Source organism: Clytia hemisphaerica, unplaced genomic scaffold (genome assembly GCF_902728285.1).
Source record: "Clytia hemisphaerica strain Z4C2 unplaced genomic scaffold, Clytia hemisphaerica genome assembly, whole genome shotgun sequence".
Taxonomy (NCBI): domain Eukaryota; kingdom Metazoa; phylum Cnidaria; class Hydrozoa; order Leptothecata; family Clytiidae; genus Clytia; species Clytia hemisphaerica.
Window position 1 is genome coordinate 1,629,757 of NW_027103621.1, and position 18,333 is coordinate 1,648,089.

Sequence of the window (18,333 nt, forward strand, 5' to 3'; positions counted from 1 at the left end):
GGGGACAAAAATTTAAGGATAATTTTCCACCGGGAACCATATTTTGGCCAAATTTTCCATTGGGAAGGGTTCCCAGTGGGTCTTTGAGAAGGGGTGTAATATGTGATGAAATCGTGAGTGTCAATAAAAATGATTTACAAAGTAAAGACACAATAAAGCTAAAATTGATGGATAAATACGCAAGAAAAGCGTGCGGGAAGTGCGGGAAAGATTTAATATACGATGAAAAGAAATTGTTATTCTTTGTAGCTTGAGAAATCTTTGATGCATAAACTTTGGAAGTCCACAAATTGGTGTTTGAGCCTAAACCCGAGGTTAGTTTTCCAAGTTCTTTTCCCAGCATTTTCAATTCTCAATTTTTCGATCGAAATCTTCGAGGTTCGGAATTTTGACAATGACTATGACCATTAAATTTGGCGCATATGTTCTCCATCATGATACAAACTTCTAGGAAGAAAAAAACCGGTGACGTCATCACAAAATTTGCCCTTGTCGGAAAAAAGCCCAAATATATGGTTTACAAAAGTGTCCATTACAATCGAACCAATAAAGATATTTAGGTTCTGTTTTAAAATTCTGAAAGATAAAAGGCTGTTTTTTAACATAATTGCCGGTTTTCCATTTCCTATGAAGATTTCTTCTTAAAATTTATGATGAAGATGAGTACATTTTTTTTTTTGAATTTTCTTATGAATAAAATATACTGCATTGCATTACATTACGAGAAAGTAAAGAAAGAAAGTTTTTTATGCACAATGACATTTTATTATCTCCACTAAGAAAAATTATTATAATTACTGATATAATTACTAAAAGCTATAAATTGCTGATTGACAGCAGCATCAACACATCTGCAAATACTATTCCCTATAAATTTTAGATAAAAATTCAAGAAGCTTCTTCGTAGTTGGTATAGTCTCTACGACGAAGTGAAAGTTTTTTATGCGCAATAACATTTTATTATCTCCACCAAGAAAAATTACTGATATTATTATTAAAAGCTATACATTGCTGATTGACAACAGCATCAGCACATCTATAAAAGCTATTCCCTATAAATTTTAAATAAAAAAAATCAAGAAGCTTGTTCCTAATTGGTATAGTCTTTTCTGCACGATTGAATAAATTGACTCTCTCTAATTCATCTTCAAGTGAATACTTTAATAGCTTTCTTCAAATTAGAGAAAAAGTCAATTATTGAGAATATTTATTCAACTTATCATCTGAGGAGAGAAATTATTTAGTTAGAGTTAGAAATTCAAGTAATAGAAAGCTTTGAAAATAGTTGACAATTTATGTTGGAATGTTCCTCAAATCATTTGTTGTTGTTTTTTCAATTCTTTAACCAAATAAACTTAATATTCTTAAATATTGGTTAACCAGGTTTAAAGCTTCTAAAATAAAGAATGAATGAAAAATTTCCCCTTCAAAAATACTAAACTACTATAAGATGTGGAAAATATATGCCCATTTTGGGAAAATATTAATGTCCTTTTCAACTAAACTAGGCTACTTTGCATCATTCTAAACGTTAATAAACTTGGCATTTTCGACCTCTTCTATAATTATACTGCTGGTGACGAAAGTATCATTGCCTGTGTCTGGGTCGAGAGACGCTTTTGAACCGCATTGTCCAACGTTTAAACCCACTTTAATATTACCAGACCAATTGGTGAGTTTACAGATGCCTTGAATTGTGAAAGGGATCCAATCGTTATTTTTGCTCTCCATTGAAATTGCTTGGTCTATCGGCACTGGAGAACATTCGTGTCCATTGAAAGTGACGTAATATCTTGCACAACAATGTGAACATGGATCTTCATGAATACGTACACTCGTTTTGACAAAGACCAATAAAGATGTCGTGGAGTGTTTTTTATTGAAATAACATTCCTGTAAAGTGAAAACAAAATATTAATATAAATAAGCTCTAGTTTAGACGACCGACTTTTTACCCTAGGTCTATTCTAGTTGCAAGTGTAGGCAAACAGTGGACAAAAAGTTGACAATTAAAATTTTTGGAAAAGATTGAAAGAATAAATTGCGCTGACGTCAAAAGTAGGCAAGGTATTGACCTTACCAGTGGATACCCCTTAAAACCCACAATAAAAAGTGGTACCCTCTATCTCATTGTTTAGTTGGAGTGTAAGGCTGAAACTTTTTGTGTTGAAAGTACGTTGTCTATGATTGTCTTCCCTAGCAGTGATGTTTTGTAGAAAACAGTTTTCAGTTTTTCACAAGGAAGTGAAAAAGTGCAGTTTTAGCTATTTACCCCTTAAAACCTACAAAATGGTTTTTCTCGAATAACTTTTTACAAAAAAGTTCTTTTGACCTCAAATTTTGAACAGTGATTCACTGTAAAGTTCCTAATGTTATGAATATACCATTAGTACCTAAATGATCTCAAAAATATGTGTTAAAATCAAAATACCCCTTAAAACCTACAAAAATAAGGCTCAAAACCACAAAGTCCGATCCTTGCTAACGGGATACTCAAGCTGATGGATACAAATTTGGTGTTGCTTCGTGATTCAATGGTTCAAAGACTTGCTAGAAATTCATTCCCACAACAATATTTTCATTTTTCAGGATTTCATGCCCATAATGCAATTGTGTGTGGTTTTTTCGTCAAAAACGGCTACGAAAGGCCAAAACCTTCATTCGCTTCATTTTTGACCTATGGTTCTAATGTCTTTCTAAATCTCCATCAAATTTGTGACATTTTGGTATGCACATGACCAGGTTTTGAGAAAGTCGATTTCAGATTTTATTGATCATCACCATAAAAGTGCTTTAAAGTAGAATTTTAAGGGCCTGTCATTTTCGTTGGGGTCTATTCACGAAGATGAAAATGATTTTTTCATACCTACCATAAGTATAGGTATCTAAAAAGTATAGGTTTTATGACCTTAAATTCAATTGTGTAATTTCTAGGTCCAAAAAACCTGATTTTTTGAAGGGATTTTTGATAAAATTTTGAATAACTTCGAATTTTAAGATACTTTAGCATCTTTAAAATCCTTAAAATTTGGTATTTTATGAAAGAACATTTATAAGAGGTTGTAAAAAATCACTTTCAATCAATACATACCACATAAAATTAAATCTGGTAGTTATGAAAGCCAAAAATGCAACATTGTGGGTTTTAAGGGGTATGTGGTTTTAAGGGGTATCCACTGGTAGATAGCCAATCTTTTGCCCACTTTAATTCACAATTAGAAAAGACAGGACTAAATGTCGGCCGTTTAAACTACAGCTAAAGTATTGGGAAATAATTCGCGAGTACGAGTGACGTCACGAACGCCTTTGCTTTAGCCTGTACCAATGATATAAAGTCGTTCGACCGAAGACTAGAAAGGAATCTTCAACTTTTCCCAGGGAAAAGAAGGTGTTGCCTTTGCATGTACAATGGCATTTTTCTACTAACAGGCTGTCGGAAGGAATGTCCTTAATTTAAAAAATATCGACTTTGTCTCCTAGAGACGACTAAGATTCGATTGCTGTCAGTGATACCATAAGGAATGCTTTACTTTGATCAAGCCGCTGTTCTGCTCCACGTATGACCTCCATGAGCATTCTTGAATTTTTGTCTCGACTAAAAATGAAAAGACAATTAGATAATTATAATCAAAAGTTTCATCACTGTGTACTTAAATTTCGTAAAATTCCCCTGACCTTCCAGAAAGTTTCTCTGATCTACTTAGTAATTCAGTTTTTGTAAATTTAGAAAAAGAAACTTACGCGAATGCGTGAATCAAGGGTGTTCTACAATCATGGTCAAAATATATTGAGAATTCCGGTTATATTAACGCTTTTCAAGATTTAAAGTTCCGGCGAGAAAGTCGATTTTGGGCTATCTCTTTAATTTAATCGAATTATTTCAATGTTGGAGGGGTTGTCAGACTTCCAGGCTATATTCTGAGCCTTATTGGACTATTTTTTAGCTTTTGGATCCTCAGATCCTAAGGTCCCAAGTCTAGCGTTAAAACTCAGAGTTATATCTGTACCCTTCGAACCTACTTTAGAGCACTTACAAATCGATTGTGGTTTCAAATTTTCCTGGGGAATTTCTCTATTTTGTCAAATATTATGACCTTGATTGTAGGGGGCCTCAATATGGCAAACATTGATACTTTATGAGAGCTGGATAAAAAACTTACAGCAAGACTTCAAGTTGCAGCTCTTAATTTGACTTGACTGTCCCAAACTCTCACAATTTGTACCACCATTGGAAGGTTCAGGATTGGTGCATGTTCGACTTCTTGTTTGCTGACCTTGTCCACATATTCTGTTACAGACAGACCAGCTTGTCCATTGGCTGTACCCTCCATTGGTAGCTACATTATAGAGAATAGAGCACTAAAAGTCCTTTTAATAATCATAACATGTGAAACATTTGTCTATAAGTTGCTTTCAAAGTATCCAGGCATAGCCTATGATTATTATATGCTTATATGAATTATAATTTTATGTAAAATCTCAGAAATTTAGTAAACATTCGATTAAAAAACCCTTACTCTTACACAGACTGATTTGTGCTGAAAAGGCGACTCTTAGAATGACAAAATTGACTTTGAAAGGGTAAAAAACTCAACTCCTAGGGCACCCACATACCGAAAAGAATTTTCCTTCTGAATTCATAAAATTCTCGATATAATAATTTTAACAAAGACAAACAAATTAACAGGTAGTCTCAAAATCCCAGCTGGTACACAACATTGTTTCAACGTTTATTTAACGCTCACAACATTCATATAACGTTGGATGAACGTTGAGACAACGTTGTATGCGATGCCAGCTGGGATCTCTTCAAAGGGTCCTGATGATTCGATCAATATTTTATGTCGAAAAATTTAACTTTTCTGTTTGATTCAATAAAAAATAACATTGTTCTGTAATTGCGATTTTACCTCTTGGGTCAGTTCGAACTATGAAAACAGGTGATGAAAAAATACTTTTCCCAACTGTTGTAATTTCCGGAAGAAAGCAAGTAGAAAAACGCGAGTTAATAAATTTCTACTATTTTTGGCTAACTAAATTTGTAATTCTTAGGTTTTCTTTTCCAACTTTGCAGATATTTTTGCTTGTGACAAAGATAAGATCTTCAGTAGATAAAACTGGGAAAAATATCCGGGGAGTACTTAGGCAAATGGAGGGTACGGTATGTGCCGCCCTTAAGGGTACCTTTTTGGGATTTCCAAAGTCCAGTGACTCTTGGAACTTGAGTGATGTTAGATCTCCCCAAATCGAGTGTAACAGAGTAATAATGAGCATTAGCTTGGAATAAATTTGGATATAGAGGATTCGCAGCAGTGTAGGCAATCAAGGTGTTGGTGGCGGAATCTTTTCGAATAAATTCAGCAATTGCTTTTACGGTTACAATGTACTTGGTGACGGCATGAAGATGTTTGTAACATCTTGGACCTGCTGGTCTGCAACGACTTGGCCAACAGAATCTGTCGAAAAAAAAGTATCAAAATTAATTCTTTACATTAGTTGAGATAATAAGCGAGCATGGAGGTAATAGAAATTAGATGTGAATTTATTTACGGCATCCGAAAGATAATAGCCTTTGCTATCGTTCTGTAAATTAACAATGTGAAATTCTTGTTCTCGCGTGCAATAAAAATGGTAGACATTTTCAAACTAATCACACGTCGTTCTAACTCTCTTGTATACTGTATGTGGGAAAAATGGAAACATTTTCAAGATTATTATTTGGAGAGAAAAAGCTCAAGCAATCTAGTGCATCAACGATCACAACTGAAACACCAAGACCCAGACCAAGGAAGAGCAACAAGAAGAAGACCTCAGATGAGATCGACTTGGACATAAAACAGGATATGCCAATCATTGCAGTTCCAAGAATAGCTTCTACCCAGCAGACCAAGGAAAGTACAGTTTTTTCTATCAGTGAAAGTCAGCAGGCAAACCCAAAATCATGTCAACAAAGTTTGTGTTAGGAAATATAGTTCGTTTAAAAACTCGAAATCTTTACAAACTAATAGAAAGTAGAATCTCTTGGGATTTTTATTTCAAACTAGAACAATTTCCAGATGCTATTGAAGAAATTAAGTTTTGGCAGCAAAACATCAAAGAGTTAAACTCGAGGGAGATTTATAAAAATGAAATTCCGAATTCCGTTTATGAAAGTTTTTTCTGACGCAAGTGACAAAGGAATAGGAGCAATCTCGGATAACGATATAAGTTTCAGAAATTTATGGCCTCATGAACAAGGCGAGAGTTCAACATTCAGGGAATTATTAGCAATAGCCTTTACGCTGCATGCTTTCAATTCAAAACTACAAGGGAACAATGTTCTCTGGCACACAGACAACATTGCCGCTGAAAGAATTGTTAAAGTTGGAAGTAATAAGGAAAAACTACAATTTTTAGCAAATACCATTTATAACTTGTGTAAGGCAAAAGGAATTTTTCTAAAAATTACGTGGATCGCTAGAAATTAAATGGAGATGCGGACACAAAAGAATTCTTTTCCTTTTTAAATAGACTCTGGGGACCTTTTTCTGTAGATCTTTTTGCTGATAATTCTAACACTAAATGTGCACGTTTTTGCTCAAAATACTTTTGTCCATTTTCATTCAAAGTAGACGCGTTCAGTTTTGATTGGTCTGGGGAAAATGCTCTAATGGTGCCAACTATTTATTTAATAACAAAGTGTATTAAACATCTCCTAGCAGCCAAACCTGGAACAACAGGGACTTTAATAATACCGTTCTGGCCATCGGCAGCCTTTTGGACCTTTCTGATCAGGGATAATAGCCCTTTTAAGCCTTTTGTCAAGGATTGTAGATATTTTGCAAATCAAGTCGCATTAATCAGAAAAGGATGATTCCAAGGTTCTCTGATGGGAAATGAAAAATTAGAAATCCCAATTCTAGCTTTAAAATTACAAGTGTGACAATCAACGTGTGTTCGGTTAAAATAATTTTTTTTTTCTCAATGCAGAAAATTAACAAAAAATTTTACTTTTTAGCTCAGATTCAGAAACCGTATTAGAAAACTCTTTTGATGTCCAGGATCCAGCACTAAAGAGTCTCTATCTGAGCAATTAACAGAAATTCTTTTGAATTCCAGAAGCAATAACACCGTGGCTAAGTATCAGTTTTATTTCCAAAAATGGGAAGAATGGAGTCGTAGTTTCCAGGAAGTGAACCCTTTACCTACTCAAGAGCAACATTTAATCTTATTTCATGCTATTTCGGGGTATTTGATCGGGAATTCTACAATTGTAAAGCACCTATTGGAAGCCTTTAAACGGTTATTGGCGTATACACCAAAGAAGAAGAAAGATTTAGTCGTCGAAGATTTGAGAGGAAATTTTGAGAAATTAGACGTTGGTTCTAGCCTCAAAAATTCAAGGACTTTAGCGATATGCTTGCTATCCTTTTCAGCTTTTCTACGGTTCGATGAATGCCAAAAGCTTAGAAGATCAGATATAAAATTCATTCATGATCATGCTACAATTTTTATCCAAAGCAGTAAAACTGACATATACAGACAGGGCCACTGGGTTTACATTGCGAGACTTAATTCAGACCTGTGTCCGGTAAAAGGTTTGGAAAGGTACCTCAAATTGGCAAACATAAAAAATTATTCTGAGAATTTTATTTTTAGAGGAGTAACTAAATCCAAACGAAACAATCGTCTATGGAATAAAGATCAGCCAATTTCTTACAGTTCGGTACGTGACGATATCAAGAAGGTGATAAAAGACATAGGTTTGGACCAAAAGCAATATGGAGTTCATAGTTTGCGCTCGGGAAGAACGTCTGCAGCTGCAAATCTTGGTGTTCCGGATCGGTTGATAATGATGAAACACGGCAGATGGAAATCAGTCGGGGTCAAAAACAGATACATATCGGAAGATTTAGAGAATTTATTATATACTTCGAGGAACTTAGGTTTATAGAAGGCATTTTTTTTCGGTGGCTTTTAATTTTGCTTACTTTAAACGAAGTTTCCATTTAGGCTTCTCGCATGCTTTTAGTCTACACACTTGAAGCGATGAATTACTAAGCTAAATAAAAGTGGTCAAAACCTGTCTCAAAAAATATCAAAATTTCTCAAACTTTTTTGTCTTTCCCTGTGTTTATCCGAAGGTGCAGTAAATAAATAAAGTTATTTTCGGTTCAACGATTAGAAAATAAGTGAATTTATTTACGGCATCCGAAAGATAATAGCCTTTGCTATCGTTCTGTAAATTAACAATTTGAAATTCTTGTTCTCGCGTGCAATAAAAATGGTAGACATTTTCAAACTAATCACACGTCGTTCTAACTCTCTTGTATATTCAAAAAAAAAAAAAAAAAAAAAGTTTAATTTTTTTTTAACGCAATTTAAAAATTTTGAATTGAATTTTGATATGATCTCCGATCGTTTACTTGAGTTTTTGGTATTTGTTTTATTGGTTAGATTCGTCAAGGCTCCTTACGGTTTCCTCTATAACAGCTCAGATTTTTACAAATTAAGAGACAGGCTGGGCACCCATTTTCGGCTACCGGGGTTATGGAGGTTTTTGCCCGGGGGTAGTCTTGATCTATCTAATCCAGTAGAGTTAATCTTTTCGAATGAAAATTATTAAAGGACGGTTTTGTTTTTTCTGTTTAGTTGCTATAATTGTAAAGAAAAATTTTTTTATGAATGATGGTCAGTTTTTAGCAGTTAGAGATAACATAAGAGGTAATTTTTATAAAGATGGAGTTTAAAGAATTTAAAAGAATTTTAATTTTAGATGTTTTTTTTTTTAACGGCAGATAAAGATAAATTTGTAACGTAAAGGTGGAGTTTATTTTTTTTTTAGAATTTATTTCATAGATGGTAATTTTAACGGCAGATAAAGATAAATTTGTAACGTAAAGGTGGAGTTTTTTTTTTAAAGAGTTTATTTCTTAGATGGTATTTTTAACGATAAAAAAAAAAAAAAAAAAAAAAATTGTAACGTAAAGAGGAAAAAATTTTATATGGAAAGTACTAAAGGTAATATATGTGACGATAATGAAAAGATTTTAAGAAAGGATTATTAACGGAAAAGGTGATTATGAAGTAAAAGGAAAAGGAAAAATTTGTAACGTAACATAGGTTTTTTTTTTTTTTTTTTTTTTTTTTTTTTTTTTTTTTTTTGTACAGATCGTGTTTTAAAAGATTTAATATTTATTATTTATAATTAATGTAGGAACGTTCCGGGTTGCCATGGGCCTTTTTTCCCACGAGAGCTTGAAACGATGAATTACTAAGCTAAATAAAAGTGGTCAAAACCTGTCTCAAAAAATATCAAAATTTCTCAAACTTTTTTGTCTTTCCCTGTGTTTATCCGAAGGTGCAGTAAATAAATAAAGTTATTTTCGGTTCAACGATTAGAAAATAAGGACAGATACAATTAGCAATTATTTTGATGCGTTTGCCTCTCTAAGGAAAAATTCAATTCTCGTTTGGGAATTGAAAGACCGTGTTTTGATGAAAAAGTGACTAAAATGTGTAGTGACTGTAATAATGTCATTAATGCGGACATAGCTAAAGCATAAGAAAACAATGAAAAGTTAGCTTGTTGTTTATCCGGTGTATATAATAAATTCATGCAGTAATAAAGAAAATATTAATCATCATCATCCTTCGATCTAGGTCCGAATGGAAACAGAAAATATTGAGTTTTAAACTAATATTCTTACCTTTCAATACAACACGATAATCCTTTATCTTGATACCATTAGCTTTGTAGACTGGTTCACTCCAAGTTATCTTTAATGAACTTTCAGAACTTTGAAATTTCAGCATGGTTGGCTCGGAGGATGGTTTAGTTGTCACACTGACTATTTCACCGTTTGGAGAAATACCAAATTCTGTCACATGGACGATACGGAATTCGTATGTTGTCAGATAGTTTAACATAGTGATGGTGACGTTTTGTGTATTTTGCTGGCTGAAAGCAAACTTAAGCGATGTTTTAGATTCTTCGCTGTCATCGATGATTGGCCAGTATTCCACCAAGAAATGAGTCACCCATGTATTGTTTGGTTTTGTGACGGAAATTTTGAAATAATCGTAAGATACAAAGGTCACTTTAGGATTTCCTATTTGACGTAAATCAGGGATAATGAAGTCCAACGGGTCAGCAACACCAGATCTTTTAGCTTGAACCCTGATTGGTCGGTTTTCGTCTCGTAAATTGATTGGAATAAGGTAACCAAACTTCTTAAAGTTTTTATTGGCTTCCAAAAATTTTTTGAAAAGCTTCTTTTGTTTTCCCAATTCACTGGCCTTAACATCGTTATTATACCAAAAGGAGGAGTTGATTTTTTCATTTTGTAAAAACTTTTGCGTGATTTGTTTTGATTGCAAGATATTGGCGTCTAAAACAACGACATGGCGGTGGGTCATCATAATTTGTGCTCTTGTGGGATTCTTAAAATCTGCTACTCTAAAATTTTTTAAAGAATATTCATTAAATCCGTCAGTTAACAAATTAAGGGCCCGGATTTCCAAGCTTCGTAAATTAAGGAATGCTTCACTTTTAACGAATTCAAATGATGATTCATTGGCTTCCACCAATTTTATAAAAGTTTAAATTTTCTCGAATGACAGGGTATTCAAAAGCAGGTCCAGAGTTCAACAAGGTATTTATCTCCATACTAAGGACGTTGAAGTGGCTGAGCATTTCGGCTGTTTTTTGTGTCAAGCTGTCTCCTATACTACTAAAATAGTATCTGTGGCATCACATAAATCTTGAATGGGAGTTAACTCGACTTCAACAGGAACAGCATTGACGTAATCTGGAGGCTGAGCGGTATAATCTGAAAAATTGAAGAGAAAAATGGTCTCTGGTTATATTTAATCTCCCACGTGGAAAAGTGAAAGGAAATATTTTGAATTTCATAACAGTTATGAATGATGTCGACGACACTCAATGGCTATATACCCTCTCTCCTTTTAAATTGCTTATTTTTTAAGTCTTAGGCGAGACCAAATCAATTTGTTGTTCTACGGGCAGAGCATTAGCAAAATATGGGTCGGTCGGTCGGTAAAATAAGAATAAATTTTTCATTTATCAGGATTGGTAAAGTAACGAGAATGTTTTTCAAAAAATATCTGGATCAAAATTTCACTTTTTTTATTTTCGATGACGATGCTTGGTTTTCTAAATTTTTCAATTTTGTGAATTAATTTTCAGCTTTATTCAAATTTGAGTACTGTGAAAAATATATTGTAGTGGAAATTCAATATTATTATTTTTCTGATTTTAGCAAAAATAGGGTCGGTTGGGCCTGTAGAACAACAAATTAAATTGGTCTCGCCTTAGCGAAGCTTCAAAATACCTTAAGCGAAATTATTTTTGCGGATAATTTGCCAAAATCATTTTCCGAATAGATTAAAAAAAAGATACCTCGTATATAATGAGATCTGTCTCATGACAATTCACATCACGACAATTCACTTTTTTTTGTCTACTAGTATATAAAAATTTATTTTAGGCAAAAAATAGTCAATTTAGTCTGCCTTTTGCCAAAATTAGTTATCATAACACATAAGATATAAATTTGTTTACGAATCATTGTCTTCACCTAATTAAGTTGTGGCTAGAATTTTCCCTTTAAGGTTTATGTCCTTCAACAAAAAATATACCTTGTAGTTTTTTAAAGCTCTTGACAGCTTCTTCGAATGTAGCTGCAATCCTTCAAGAAATATTTGAGACAAAGGGGAGTTCCCGGTGTAATTTTGAACACCACAATTGATTTTTAGGCGCGTACAGTTGGAAAGTAGAGTTTTAACTCTGAGTTTTAACATGAGACTTAAGACTTAGGAGCTTAAGATCTCAGGATTTAAAAGCTCAAATTTGCTCGAATGAGGCTTGGAATATAGCCTAGAAGCCACCAAACCCCTTAAAAATCGAAACATTCAATGGAAGAAAGTGGAAGTGCTAAAATAGCAATTCTCGCCCGAACTTGAAATTCTGAAAAACGTTAAAATACACTAAAATCTCAATATATTTCGAGGGAGATTGTGGAAAGCCACCAGGTAGTTTGAAATCTCCATTACACCGCACTTGCACAGATTCTCTGAAACTTTTCTTTTCCACCTTCTTTGACTGTTGCACTTCCCTCAATAGAAAAAGACGGAATTGATTTGACCAAGACTTGTAAGCTACAGCAATTTTTTCTTTGTTTTCTTTTCTGCTTACTGATCGTTTAAAAAAGTAGTAGGCGTTTTGACCGTAAACGACTTTGCTAATGACGTGTGTTGCTTGCTTGTTATCGCATTGTTTGGGGAAATTCTTTACCGCTGTGACCGGTAAAACATTGTAAAATGAAGTGGATTTGTAGGCCAGTGTGAATGTTTCGTCCGTTGTCAGCACATGGGATTTTCTGACATACTGAGCACTACCGGACACTTCGATAAGACTTCCTGAAAAATATTATAATAACCAAAATTGTTCTATTTTTGTAGAAAATGTCAGTGAAGTCTGATGAAAAAAATTCTCTATTATTAATTCTACCCCCTTGAATAACCTCAATATTGAACCAAATCCTATAGCTCTGTATGCTGTGTGTCACCACTTTCGTTTTTGTAAGCAATGTTTTTGTTCTTGATAAGTTTGTTTTAATTGACAGATCGGATAGAGCCTGGTTCAGACTTTATTCAGCCTTTGTTTTGAAATTTAAGGCCCATCTGCATTTAGTAACAACAAATCTTACCCATAAAGCTTAGTTTCAATGAAGCATCGATATCCATGAGGCTCATTCGACTATCCTCCGTTTTGCCAGAATCAAATTGGCAATTTGTTGATGGATGAGCAAATCTTCTTTTTCGATGTTTTTGCAATTCTTCCATAGACCATAAAGAGACGGCTGATAAAAATTGATCATTCTTGGCATCGTAAAATTCACCCAAGGATACATCAGAGCGGAGGAGTTTTCGTTTTATAATAGTAGCTTTGCGTCCTTTATTTTTAGCTGGTGGACTGTTTGCTCTTCTCACGCGTTCGTCTTGGTCACCCTGTGTTTCATCCTCATCTGGTTGGTAGCAAATTTCTTTCTGTGGCCAATAAAGCTGATTACCCGGACATGTTTTCAACACAGGACATCCATTCCCTTCCTCGCAAGAATAATATTTCCGTTCATCCAAACTTGAGAAGCGAGCGGTTAATGCCAGGGGCACACTTGATTTGTTCTTCATCTAAAGAAGAAAGAACTGTTTAAATATTGGCTTGTTATAGAATAAACAAAAATTAACATTGATTAGAAAGGAAGGAAAAAATTAGAAAAAGGTTGCGGAGGCGAACTAAAAATTCCTCTTTCGATAGCTATCTACTCAAGGTAGGGTCGAGAGCCACTTTCTCCCTGCAATTGCTCGACTTACTTCGATTTTTCTCTAACTGCTGAGCATCAAGCAGAGGAGACATCAAGCACCATTTTGTAATGATGTGAAGTTTAGTATGACCTTTTAGTTTTTACCTTTACACTACAGAAGTCAACAAAATCACTGGTGAAAATAATTTTCTTCTATCAAGTAAAAAAAACCTCAGAGAAGAATATATTTCTCCTCCGCGGAGCAAGAAAAATATTATCGATCAAGAAAACAAGAAAAACAATCTTAAGAAAAAACTCTTAAATCATAAGAAAAATAAACTCAAAGTAAGAATCATTTTCTTCACTGGTGAAAATAATTTTCTTCTAAGAAGAATTGTAAACTTCTCTCAAGAGAATTTTTCTCTTCTGCGGAGCAAGAATACAAGAAGGCTTTTCTTCAAGCGAGTACAGTAGTGCATTTTTCTTTTCGAAATTTTCTTCGGTAAAAAATTTTTTTCTACAATGCTTATTTGTCTTATTGTTGTCGAAACAACAGTAGCTGCTCATTTTAGTTCCAGGTCAATTCAATTAATACTATGAATTTCTGTTGTATTCTGTATTTGTATCTTTCACTTTAATTTTGATGTAACTGACTGAAATGCTACATGATTTTAGTATAAATTGATTTAATATTTGGCAGCTCTACTCCACGTCATCAACAATAATTTTTAAAATCGGTCAATTGATAGTTGCAAAAAGCTTTCATCTCTTTAGCCTCGTCAATCTGAAAAACAATCAAAATGAGCATATTAAAATTTACTTGTTTTGGAACCTGGATTGACATATGAGTAGAAACGAGAGCCACTAAAGCTAATACGATAGAGATAAGCGGGAATTCTATAAACAAAGTAAAATTAACCAGATAAAAATACACCAAAGATTCGAAAGTGCATGGCAAAAGTAGTTTTTACCTGCTTTGAATGTGGGTAACTTATGGTAGCTTGGATGCTTTTTTGGCGTTATCTGTTCTAAGATCGTCACGTTGTTTTCTGTCAGCTACACCCAGTTACCATCGGTTGTCCTGAAAAAAGGAAAAGAGAGAACGACAAAAAAACTTCGGTTTTTGTAACCCTGATTTCAATTGAAGCAAGGACGAAAAATATACAAATATGTCTTACGTATTTTACAAACAACAAACAAATCTGATGAAACATGTTTTAAGTCATTCGAGTAAAAGGTTAACCCGCCAGAAGGCTGACAAGCACAACAAAATTAGCACCCGCCATAAGGCTAGCAAGCACTGAATTATATTTACTCAAATGGAAAAAATTGGATAATTTTATTTGTATAAGTTTTAGGTCATTCGAGTAAAAGGTTAACCCGCCAGAAGGCTGACAAGCACAACAAAATTAGCACCCGCCATAAGTCTAGCAAGCACTGAATTATATTTACTCAAATGGAAAAAATTGGATAATTTTATTTGTATAAGTTTTAGGTCATTCGAGTAAAAGGTTAACCCGCCAGAAGGCTGACAAGCACAACAAAATTAGCACCCGCCATAAGGCTAGCAAGCACTGAATTACATTTACTCAAATGGGAAAAATTTGACGATTTTATTTGTATAAGTTTTAAGTCATCCGAGTAAAAGGTTAACCCGCCAGAAGGCTGACAAGCACAACAAAATTAGCACCCGCCATAAGGCTAGCAAGCACTGAATTACATTTACTCAAATGGAAAAAATTTGACGTTTTATTTGTATAAGTTTTAGGTCATTCGAGTAAAAGGTTAACCCGCCAGAAGGCTGACAAGCACAACAAAATTAGCACCCGCCATAAGGAGCACTGAATTACATTTACTCAAATGGATAAAATTTCATGATCTTGATGGTAAAGGTTTTAGAGATTTTGGGGCATTGGAATGAAAGGTTAATCAATGAGACACAACACAACAAAATAAGCACCCGCCAGTAGGTTGGCAAACAATCAATAACACTTATTAAACAAGAATAAAATAATGAAACTGCTTAACTAGAATTACCTCTAGGGCTCTAGGGGAACAGATTTAAGATTTGGTCCCTAATATGTATACAAATTTTGAAATCATAAAGGAATTTAAAAAAAATTATTCTTACCATTTTCAAAAGTCTTCCAATCACACCACACATAAATTTTTAAGAGAGAGATATTACGCTCGTATTACACATTTTGTAAATTCACATTTGCTGGAGCCACGCTTGGCTAATTCAATTCAGATAAATAGAGCTTTTGTTTAAAAGCCACAATAGAAATAAAAAAATGTTTTAATTCAATTGTGAAAGTCTCAGGAATATCCTGAAGAAAAAATTACTTTCGATAACTTTTTTCTTGAGAAAAATTCCAAGAAAAATTTTCTTTAGAGAACTCAAGTTTTTTTTCTAATAAAAAAATCTTTTCTTTGAGTTTTCTTCTGAAAAATTTCAATAAAATGCTAAGATTAATTTACTCGTACAAAGTTTTTCCCATAGATCAATAAGAATGTTTTTCTTTAGGAGAGAAATGGTATCTCTAACAAGAAAACCTATCTCCACTAAGAAAAGTATTTTCACCAGAAATAGTAGACTGGACTGTCGTTCATAATGCGTGTAATACAGCAGTATAGGCGTAATATGATAATTTGTTAACCGGTTACTTTTTCGAAGCGGGCTACATGACTTTTTGCGCATTGCAATTGGTTCTTTTCGCATGACGACGGGCCTACATTGTCCAGAGTTGCCCGTCGTTAGGAAAATTCATTGTGACGTCACTTTTTCAAAGGAAAATGAACAATGCGTTGACATCATTTCTCTCATTTTTTATTTCTGACGTCAGAAATTATAGCAATTTTTTATCTCTTTTCACTTGTTTTTTCTGCTTTATTTCGCTATTTTTCCTGGATAAAGCGCTCAAAATCAATCGAAGCTGAAGGAAACGGTTAACAAATACAATAATGACCGGTTTTTTTCGGGCTGTACTGAAAATATTGCCCTCGGTCAACGCAACAACCTCGCAAGCTCGGTCGTTACTTGACCTCGGGCAATATTTCTCAGTACAGCACTCACTAACCGGTCATTATTGTATTAATGATTATTTTTACGGGATTTAGTTTGTATAAACTATTGTTAACCGGTTACTTTTTCGAAGCGGGCTACATGGCTTTTTGCGCACTGCAATTGGTTCATTTCGCATGACGACGGGCCTACATTGTCCAGAGTTGCCCGTCGTTAGGAAAATTCATTGTGACGTCACTTTTTCAAAGGAAAATGAACAATGCGTTGACATCATTTCTCTCATTTTTTATTTCTGACGTCGGAAATTATAGCAATTTTTTATCTCTTTTCGCTTGTTTTTTCTGCTTTATTTCCCTATTTTTCCTGGATAAAGCGCTAAAAATCAATCAAAGTTGAAGGAAAAGGTTAACAATACAATAATGACCGGTTTTTTTCGGGCTGTACTGAAAATATTGCCCTCGGTCAACGCAACAACCTCGCAAGCTCGGTCGTTACTTGACCTCGGGCAATATTTCTCAGTACAGCCCTCACTAACCGGTCATTATTGTATTAAAATTTGTTCCCTCCATTACTTTTTGCTTTATTTCTAGACTATAAAAATAGCAAAATTTAGGAGAAGTTTAAAAATATTTTTCGACCTTTTTTCAATACCCCAATCTGGTCAAAAGTGATATTCACTGCTTTGTTTTTGTGATTTGAAAGTTTTGAAATATAGTTTCGAAATATTTGGAAAAAGGGGAATTCTGATATATGCAACATTGGCACGTAAAGGGTTGAAGTACGGTTAGAAAATAGATTTCTGACTCTGAGTTGTAACATTAGACTTAAAACTTACGACCTTAGGATCTCGAAATCTAAAGATAAAAAATGTTCCAATATAGCATAGAAGCTAATTAACCCCTCCCCAATCGAAAAATCTCCTAGAACAAAGTGGAAGTATATTGAAATTGCAATTCTCACCCGAGCTTTAAATCCTGAAAACCGTTAAAATACCCAAAATTGCCAAATTATTTCGACACTGGTTGTAGATATCATATTTATCCTTACCAGAATACTCTCTAAAGAGATTATCAGATGATTTTTTATATCTGGTTTAGATATACCTTTTATTGTCCAGAGAGAGACCTCTAAATCTTTTGACCCAATTTTTTTCCAAAGCTGAGATTTCTTTTATTTGACTTTAAAATCTCTAAAAATGAGTCTTTACGCAGTCTTTACATTGAATTTCTTGTTTTCAAGTAAATATTTGAAAATTCAAAGTCGAATATCTTAGCTTTGGAAAATAATTGGGTCAAGAACTTTAGAGGTGTTTCCTAGACCATAAAAGGTATCTCTAAGTCAAATATCAAAAATCATCTAATAACCCCTTTAAGTATTTTAACAAATTAGGCTGGGTCTTCTTTCACAAAAATAGGTAAAACTCACCGTTTTGTATTTCCTTTCGAAAAAAAACACTACGTTTATCTTTTAAGCCACCTGTTATAGATTCTGGTAGTCCATTTACTGCTATTTTTCGGTAATCAAGACCAACAGGAAAATGAATAACTTCACCATCTTAAACATAAAAATAAAATACTTGAGGCTTGGGGACACGAGAATTTCTTTTTCGCGTTGGTACAATGCAACATGCTTACCCACCAGACTGAAACGCCTTTCTTGTGTCTCCACCCAATTTTTCTTTTTACCAATAAAAGTGAAATTTCACTTTTATCCCTGGGACATGGAGCAAAATTGATTCGTATTCTTTCCGTTTCCACCGGGCCTGATGAATATGATAAAACTTTTAGAGGGCCCGTTTGAAAATTCTATTTAAAATAATTAATAAATGAAAAATGTTAACCTGAAGAAGTACAAGTCGCTTGCCTTTCTTTTGTCTTCTGTCTTCACTCAAGAAGGCTCCTTGAATGTGTGGTGTGGTAGAGTTAATTCCTTCTCACTTTATACACTTTTCCAACTTCCATAAAAAATAAACTAACAAAAGGATCTTCATACCAGCTTGTTTCC

At 33.9% G+C, this 18,333-nt stretch overlaps 2 protein-coding genes and 1 long non-coding RNA gene across 3 annotated transcripts in view; 1 reads left to right on the plus strand and 2 right to left on the minus strand.

Moving 5' to 3' along the window:
- LOC136802338 (DNA mismatch repair protein Msh3-like) overlaps positions 1-18,333 on the plus strand; it is a 214,101-nt gene that overhangs the window by 145,577 nt on the left and 50,191 nt on the right. The gene's annotated exons all lie outside the window — the stretch shown is intronic.
- On the minus strand, positions 3,250-4,982 carry LOC136802333 (uncharacterized). Its single transcript, XR_010845992.1, has 3 exons — positions 4,911-4,982; positions 4,161-4,337; positions 3,250-3,595 (listed from the first exon to the last, which is right to left on the minus strand). It is a non-coding gene; the product is annotated as an uncharacterized lncRNA (long non-coding RNA).
- LOC136802334 (cytolytic toxin-beta-like) lies at positions 11,852-15,467 on the minus strand. The gene is made up of 3 exons (XM_067059055.1): positions 15,436-15,467; positions 12,711-13,191; positions 11,852-12,420 (listed from the first exon to the last, which is right to left on the minus strand). Exons 1-3 carry the CDS (start codon positions 15,436-15,438, stop codon positions 11,936-11,938), a joined length of 969 nt encoding a protein of 322 aa, XP_066915156.1. The 5' UTR covers positions 15,439-15,467; the 3' UTR covers positions 11,852-11,935.

Coding starts and splice junctions, on each gene's coding strand:
- LOC136802334 (XM_067059055.1), bottom strand. Junction 12,421..12,710: donor ATTGAAACTAAGCTTTATGG/GTAAGATTTGTT, acceptor AATATTTTTCAG/GAAGTCTTATCGAAGTGTCC.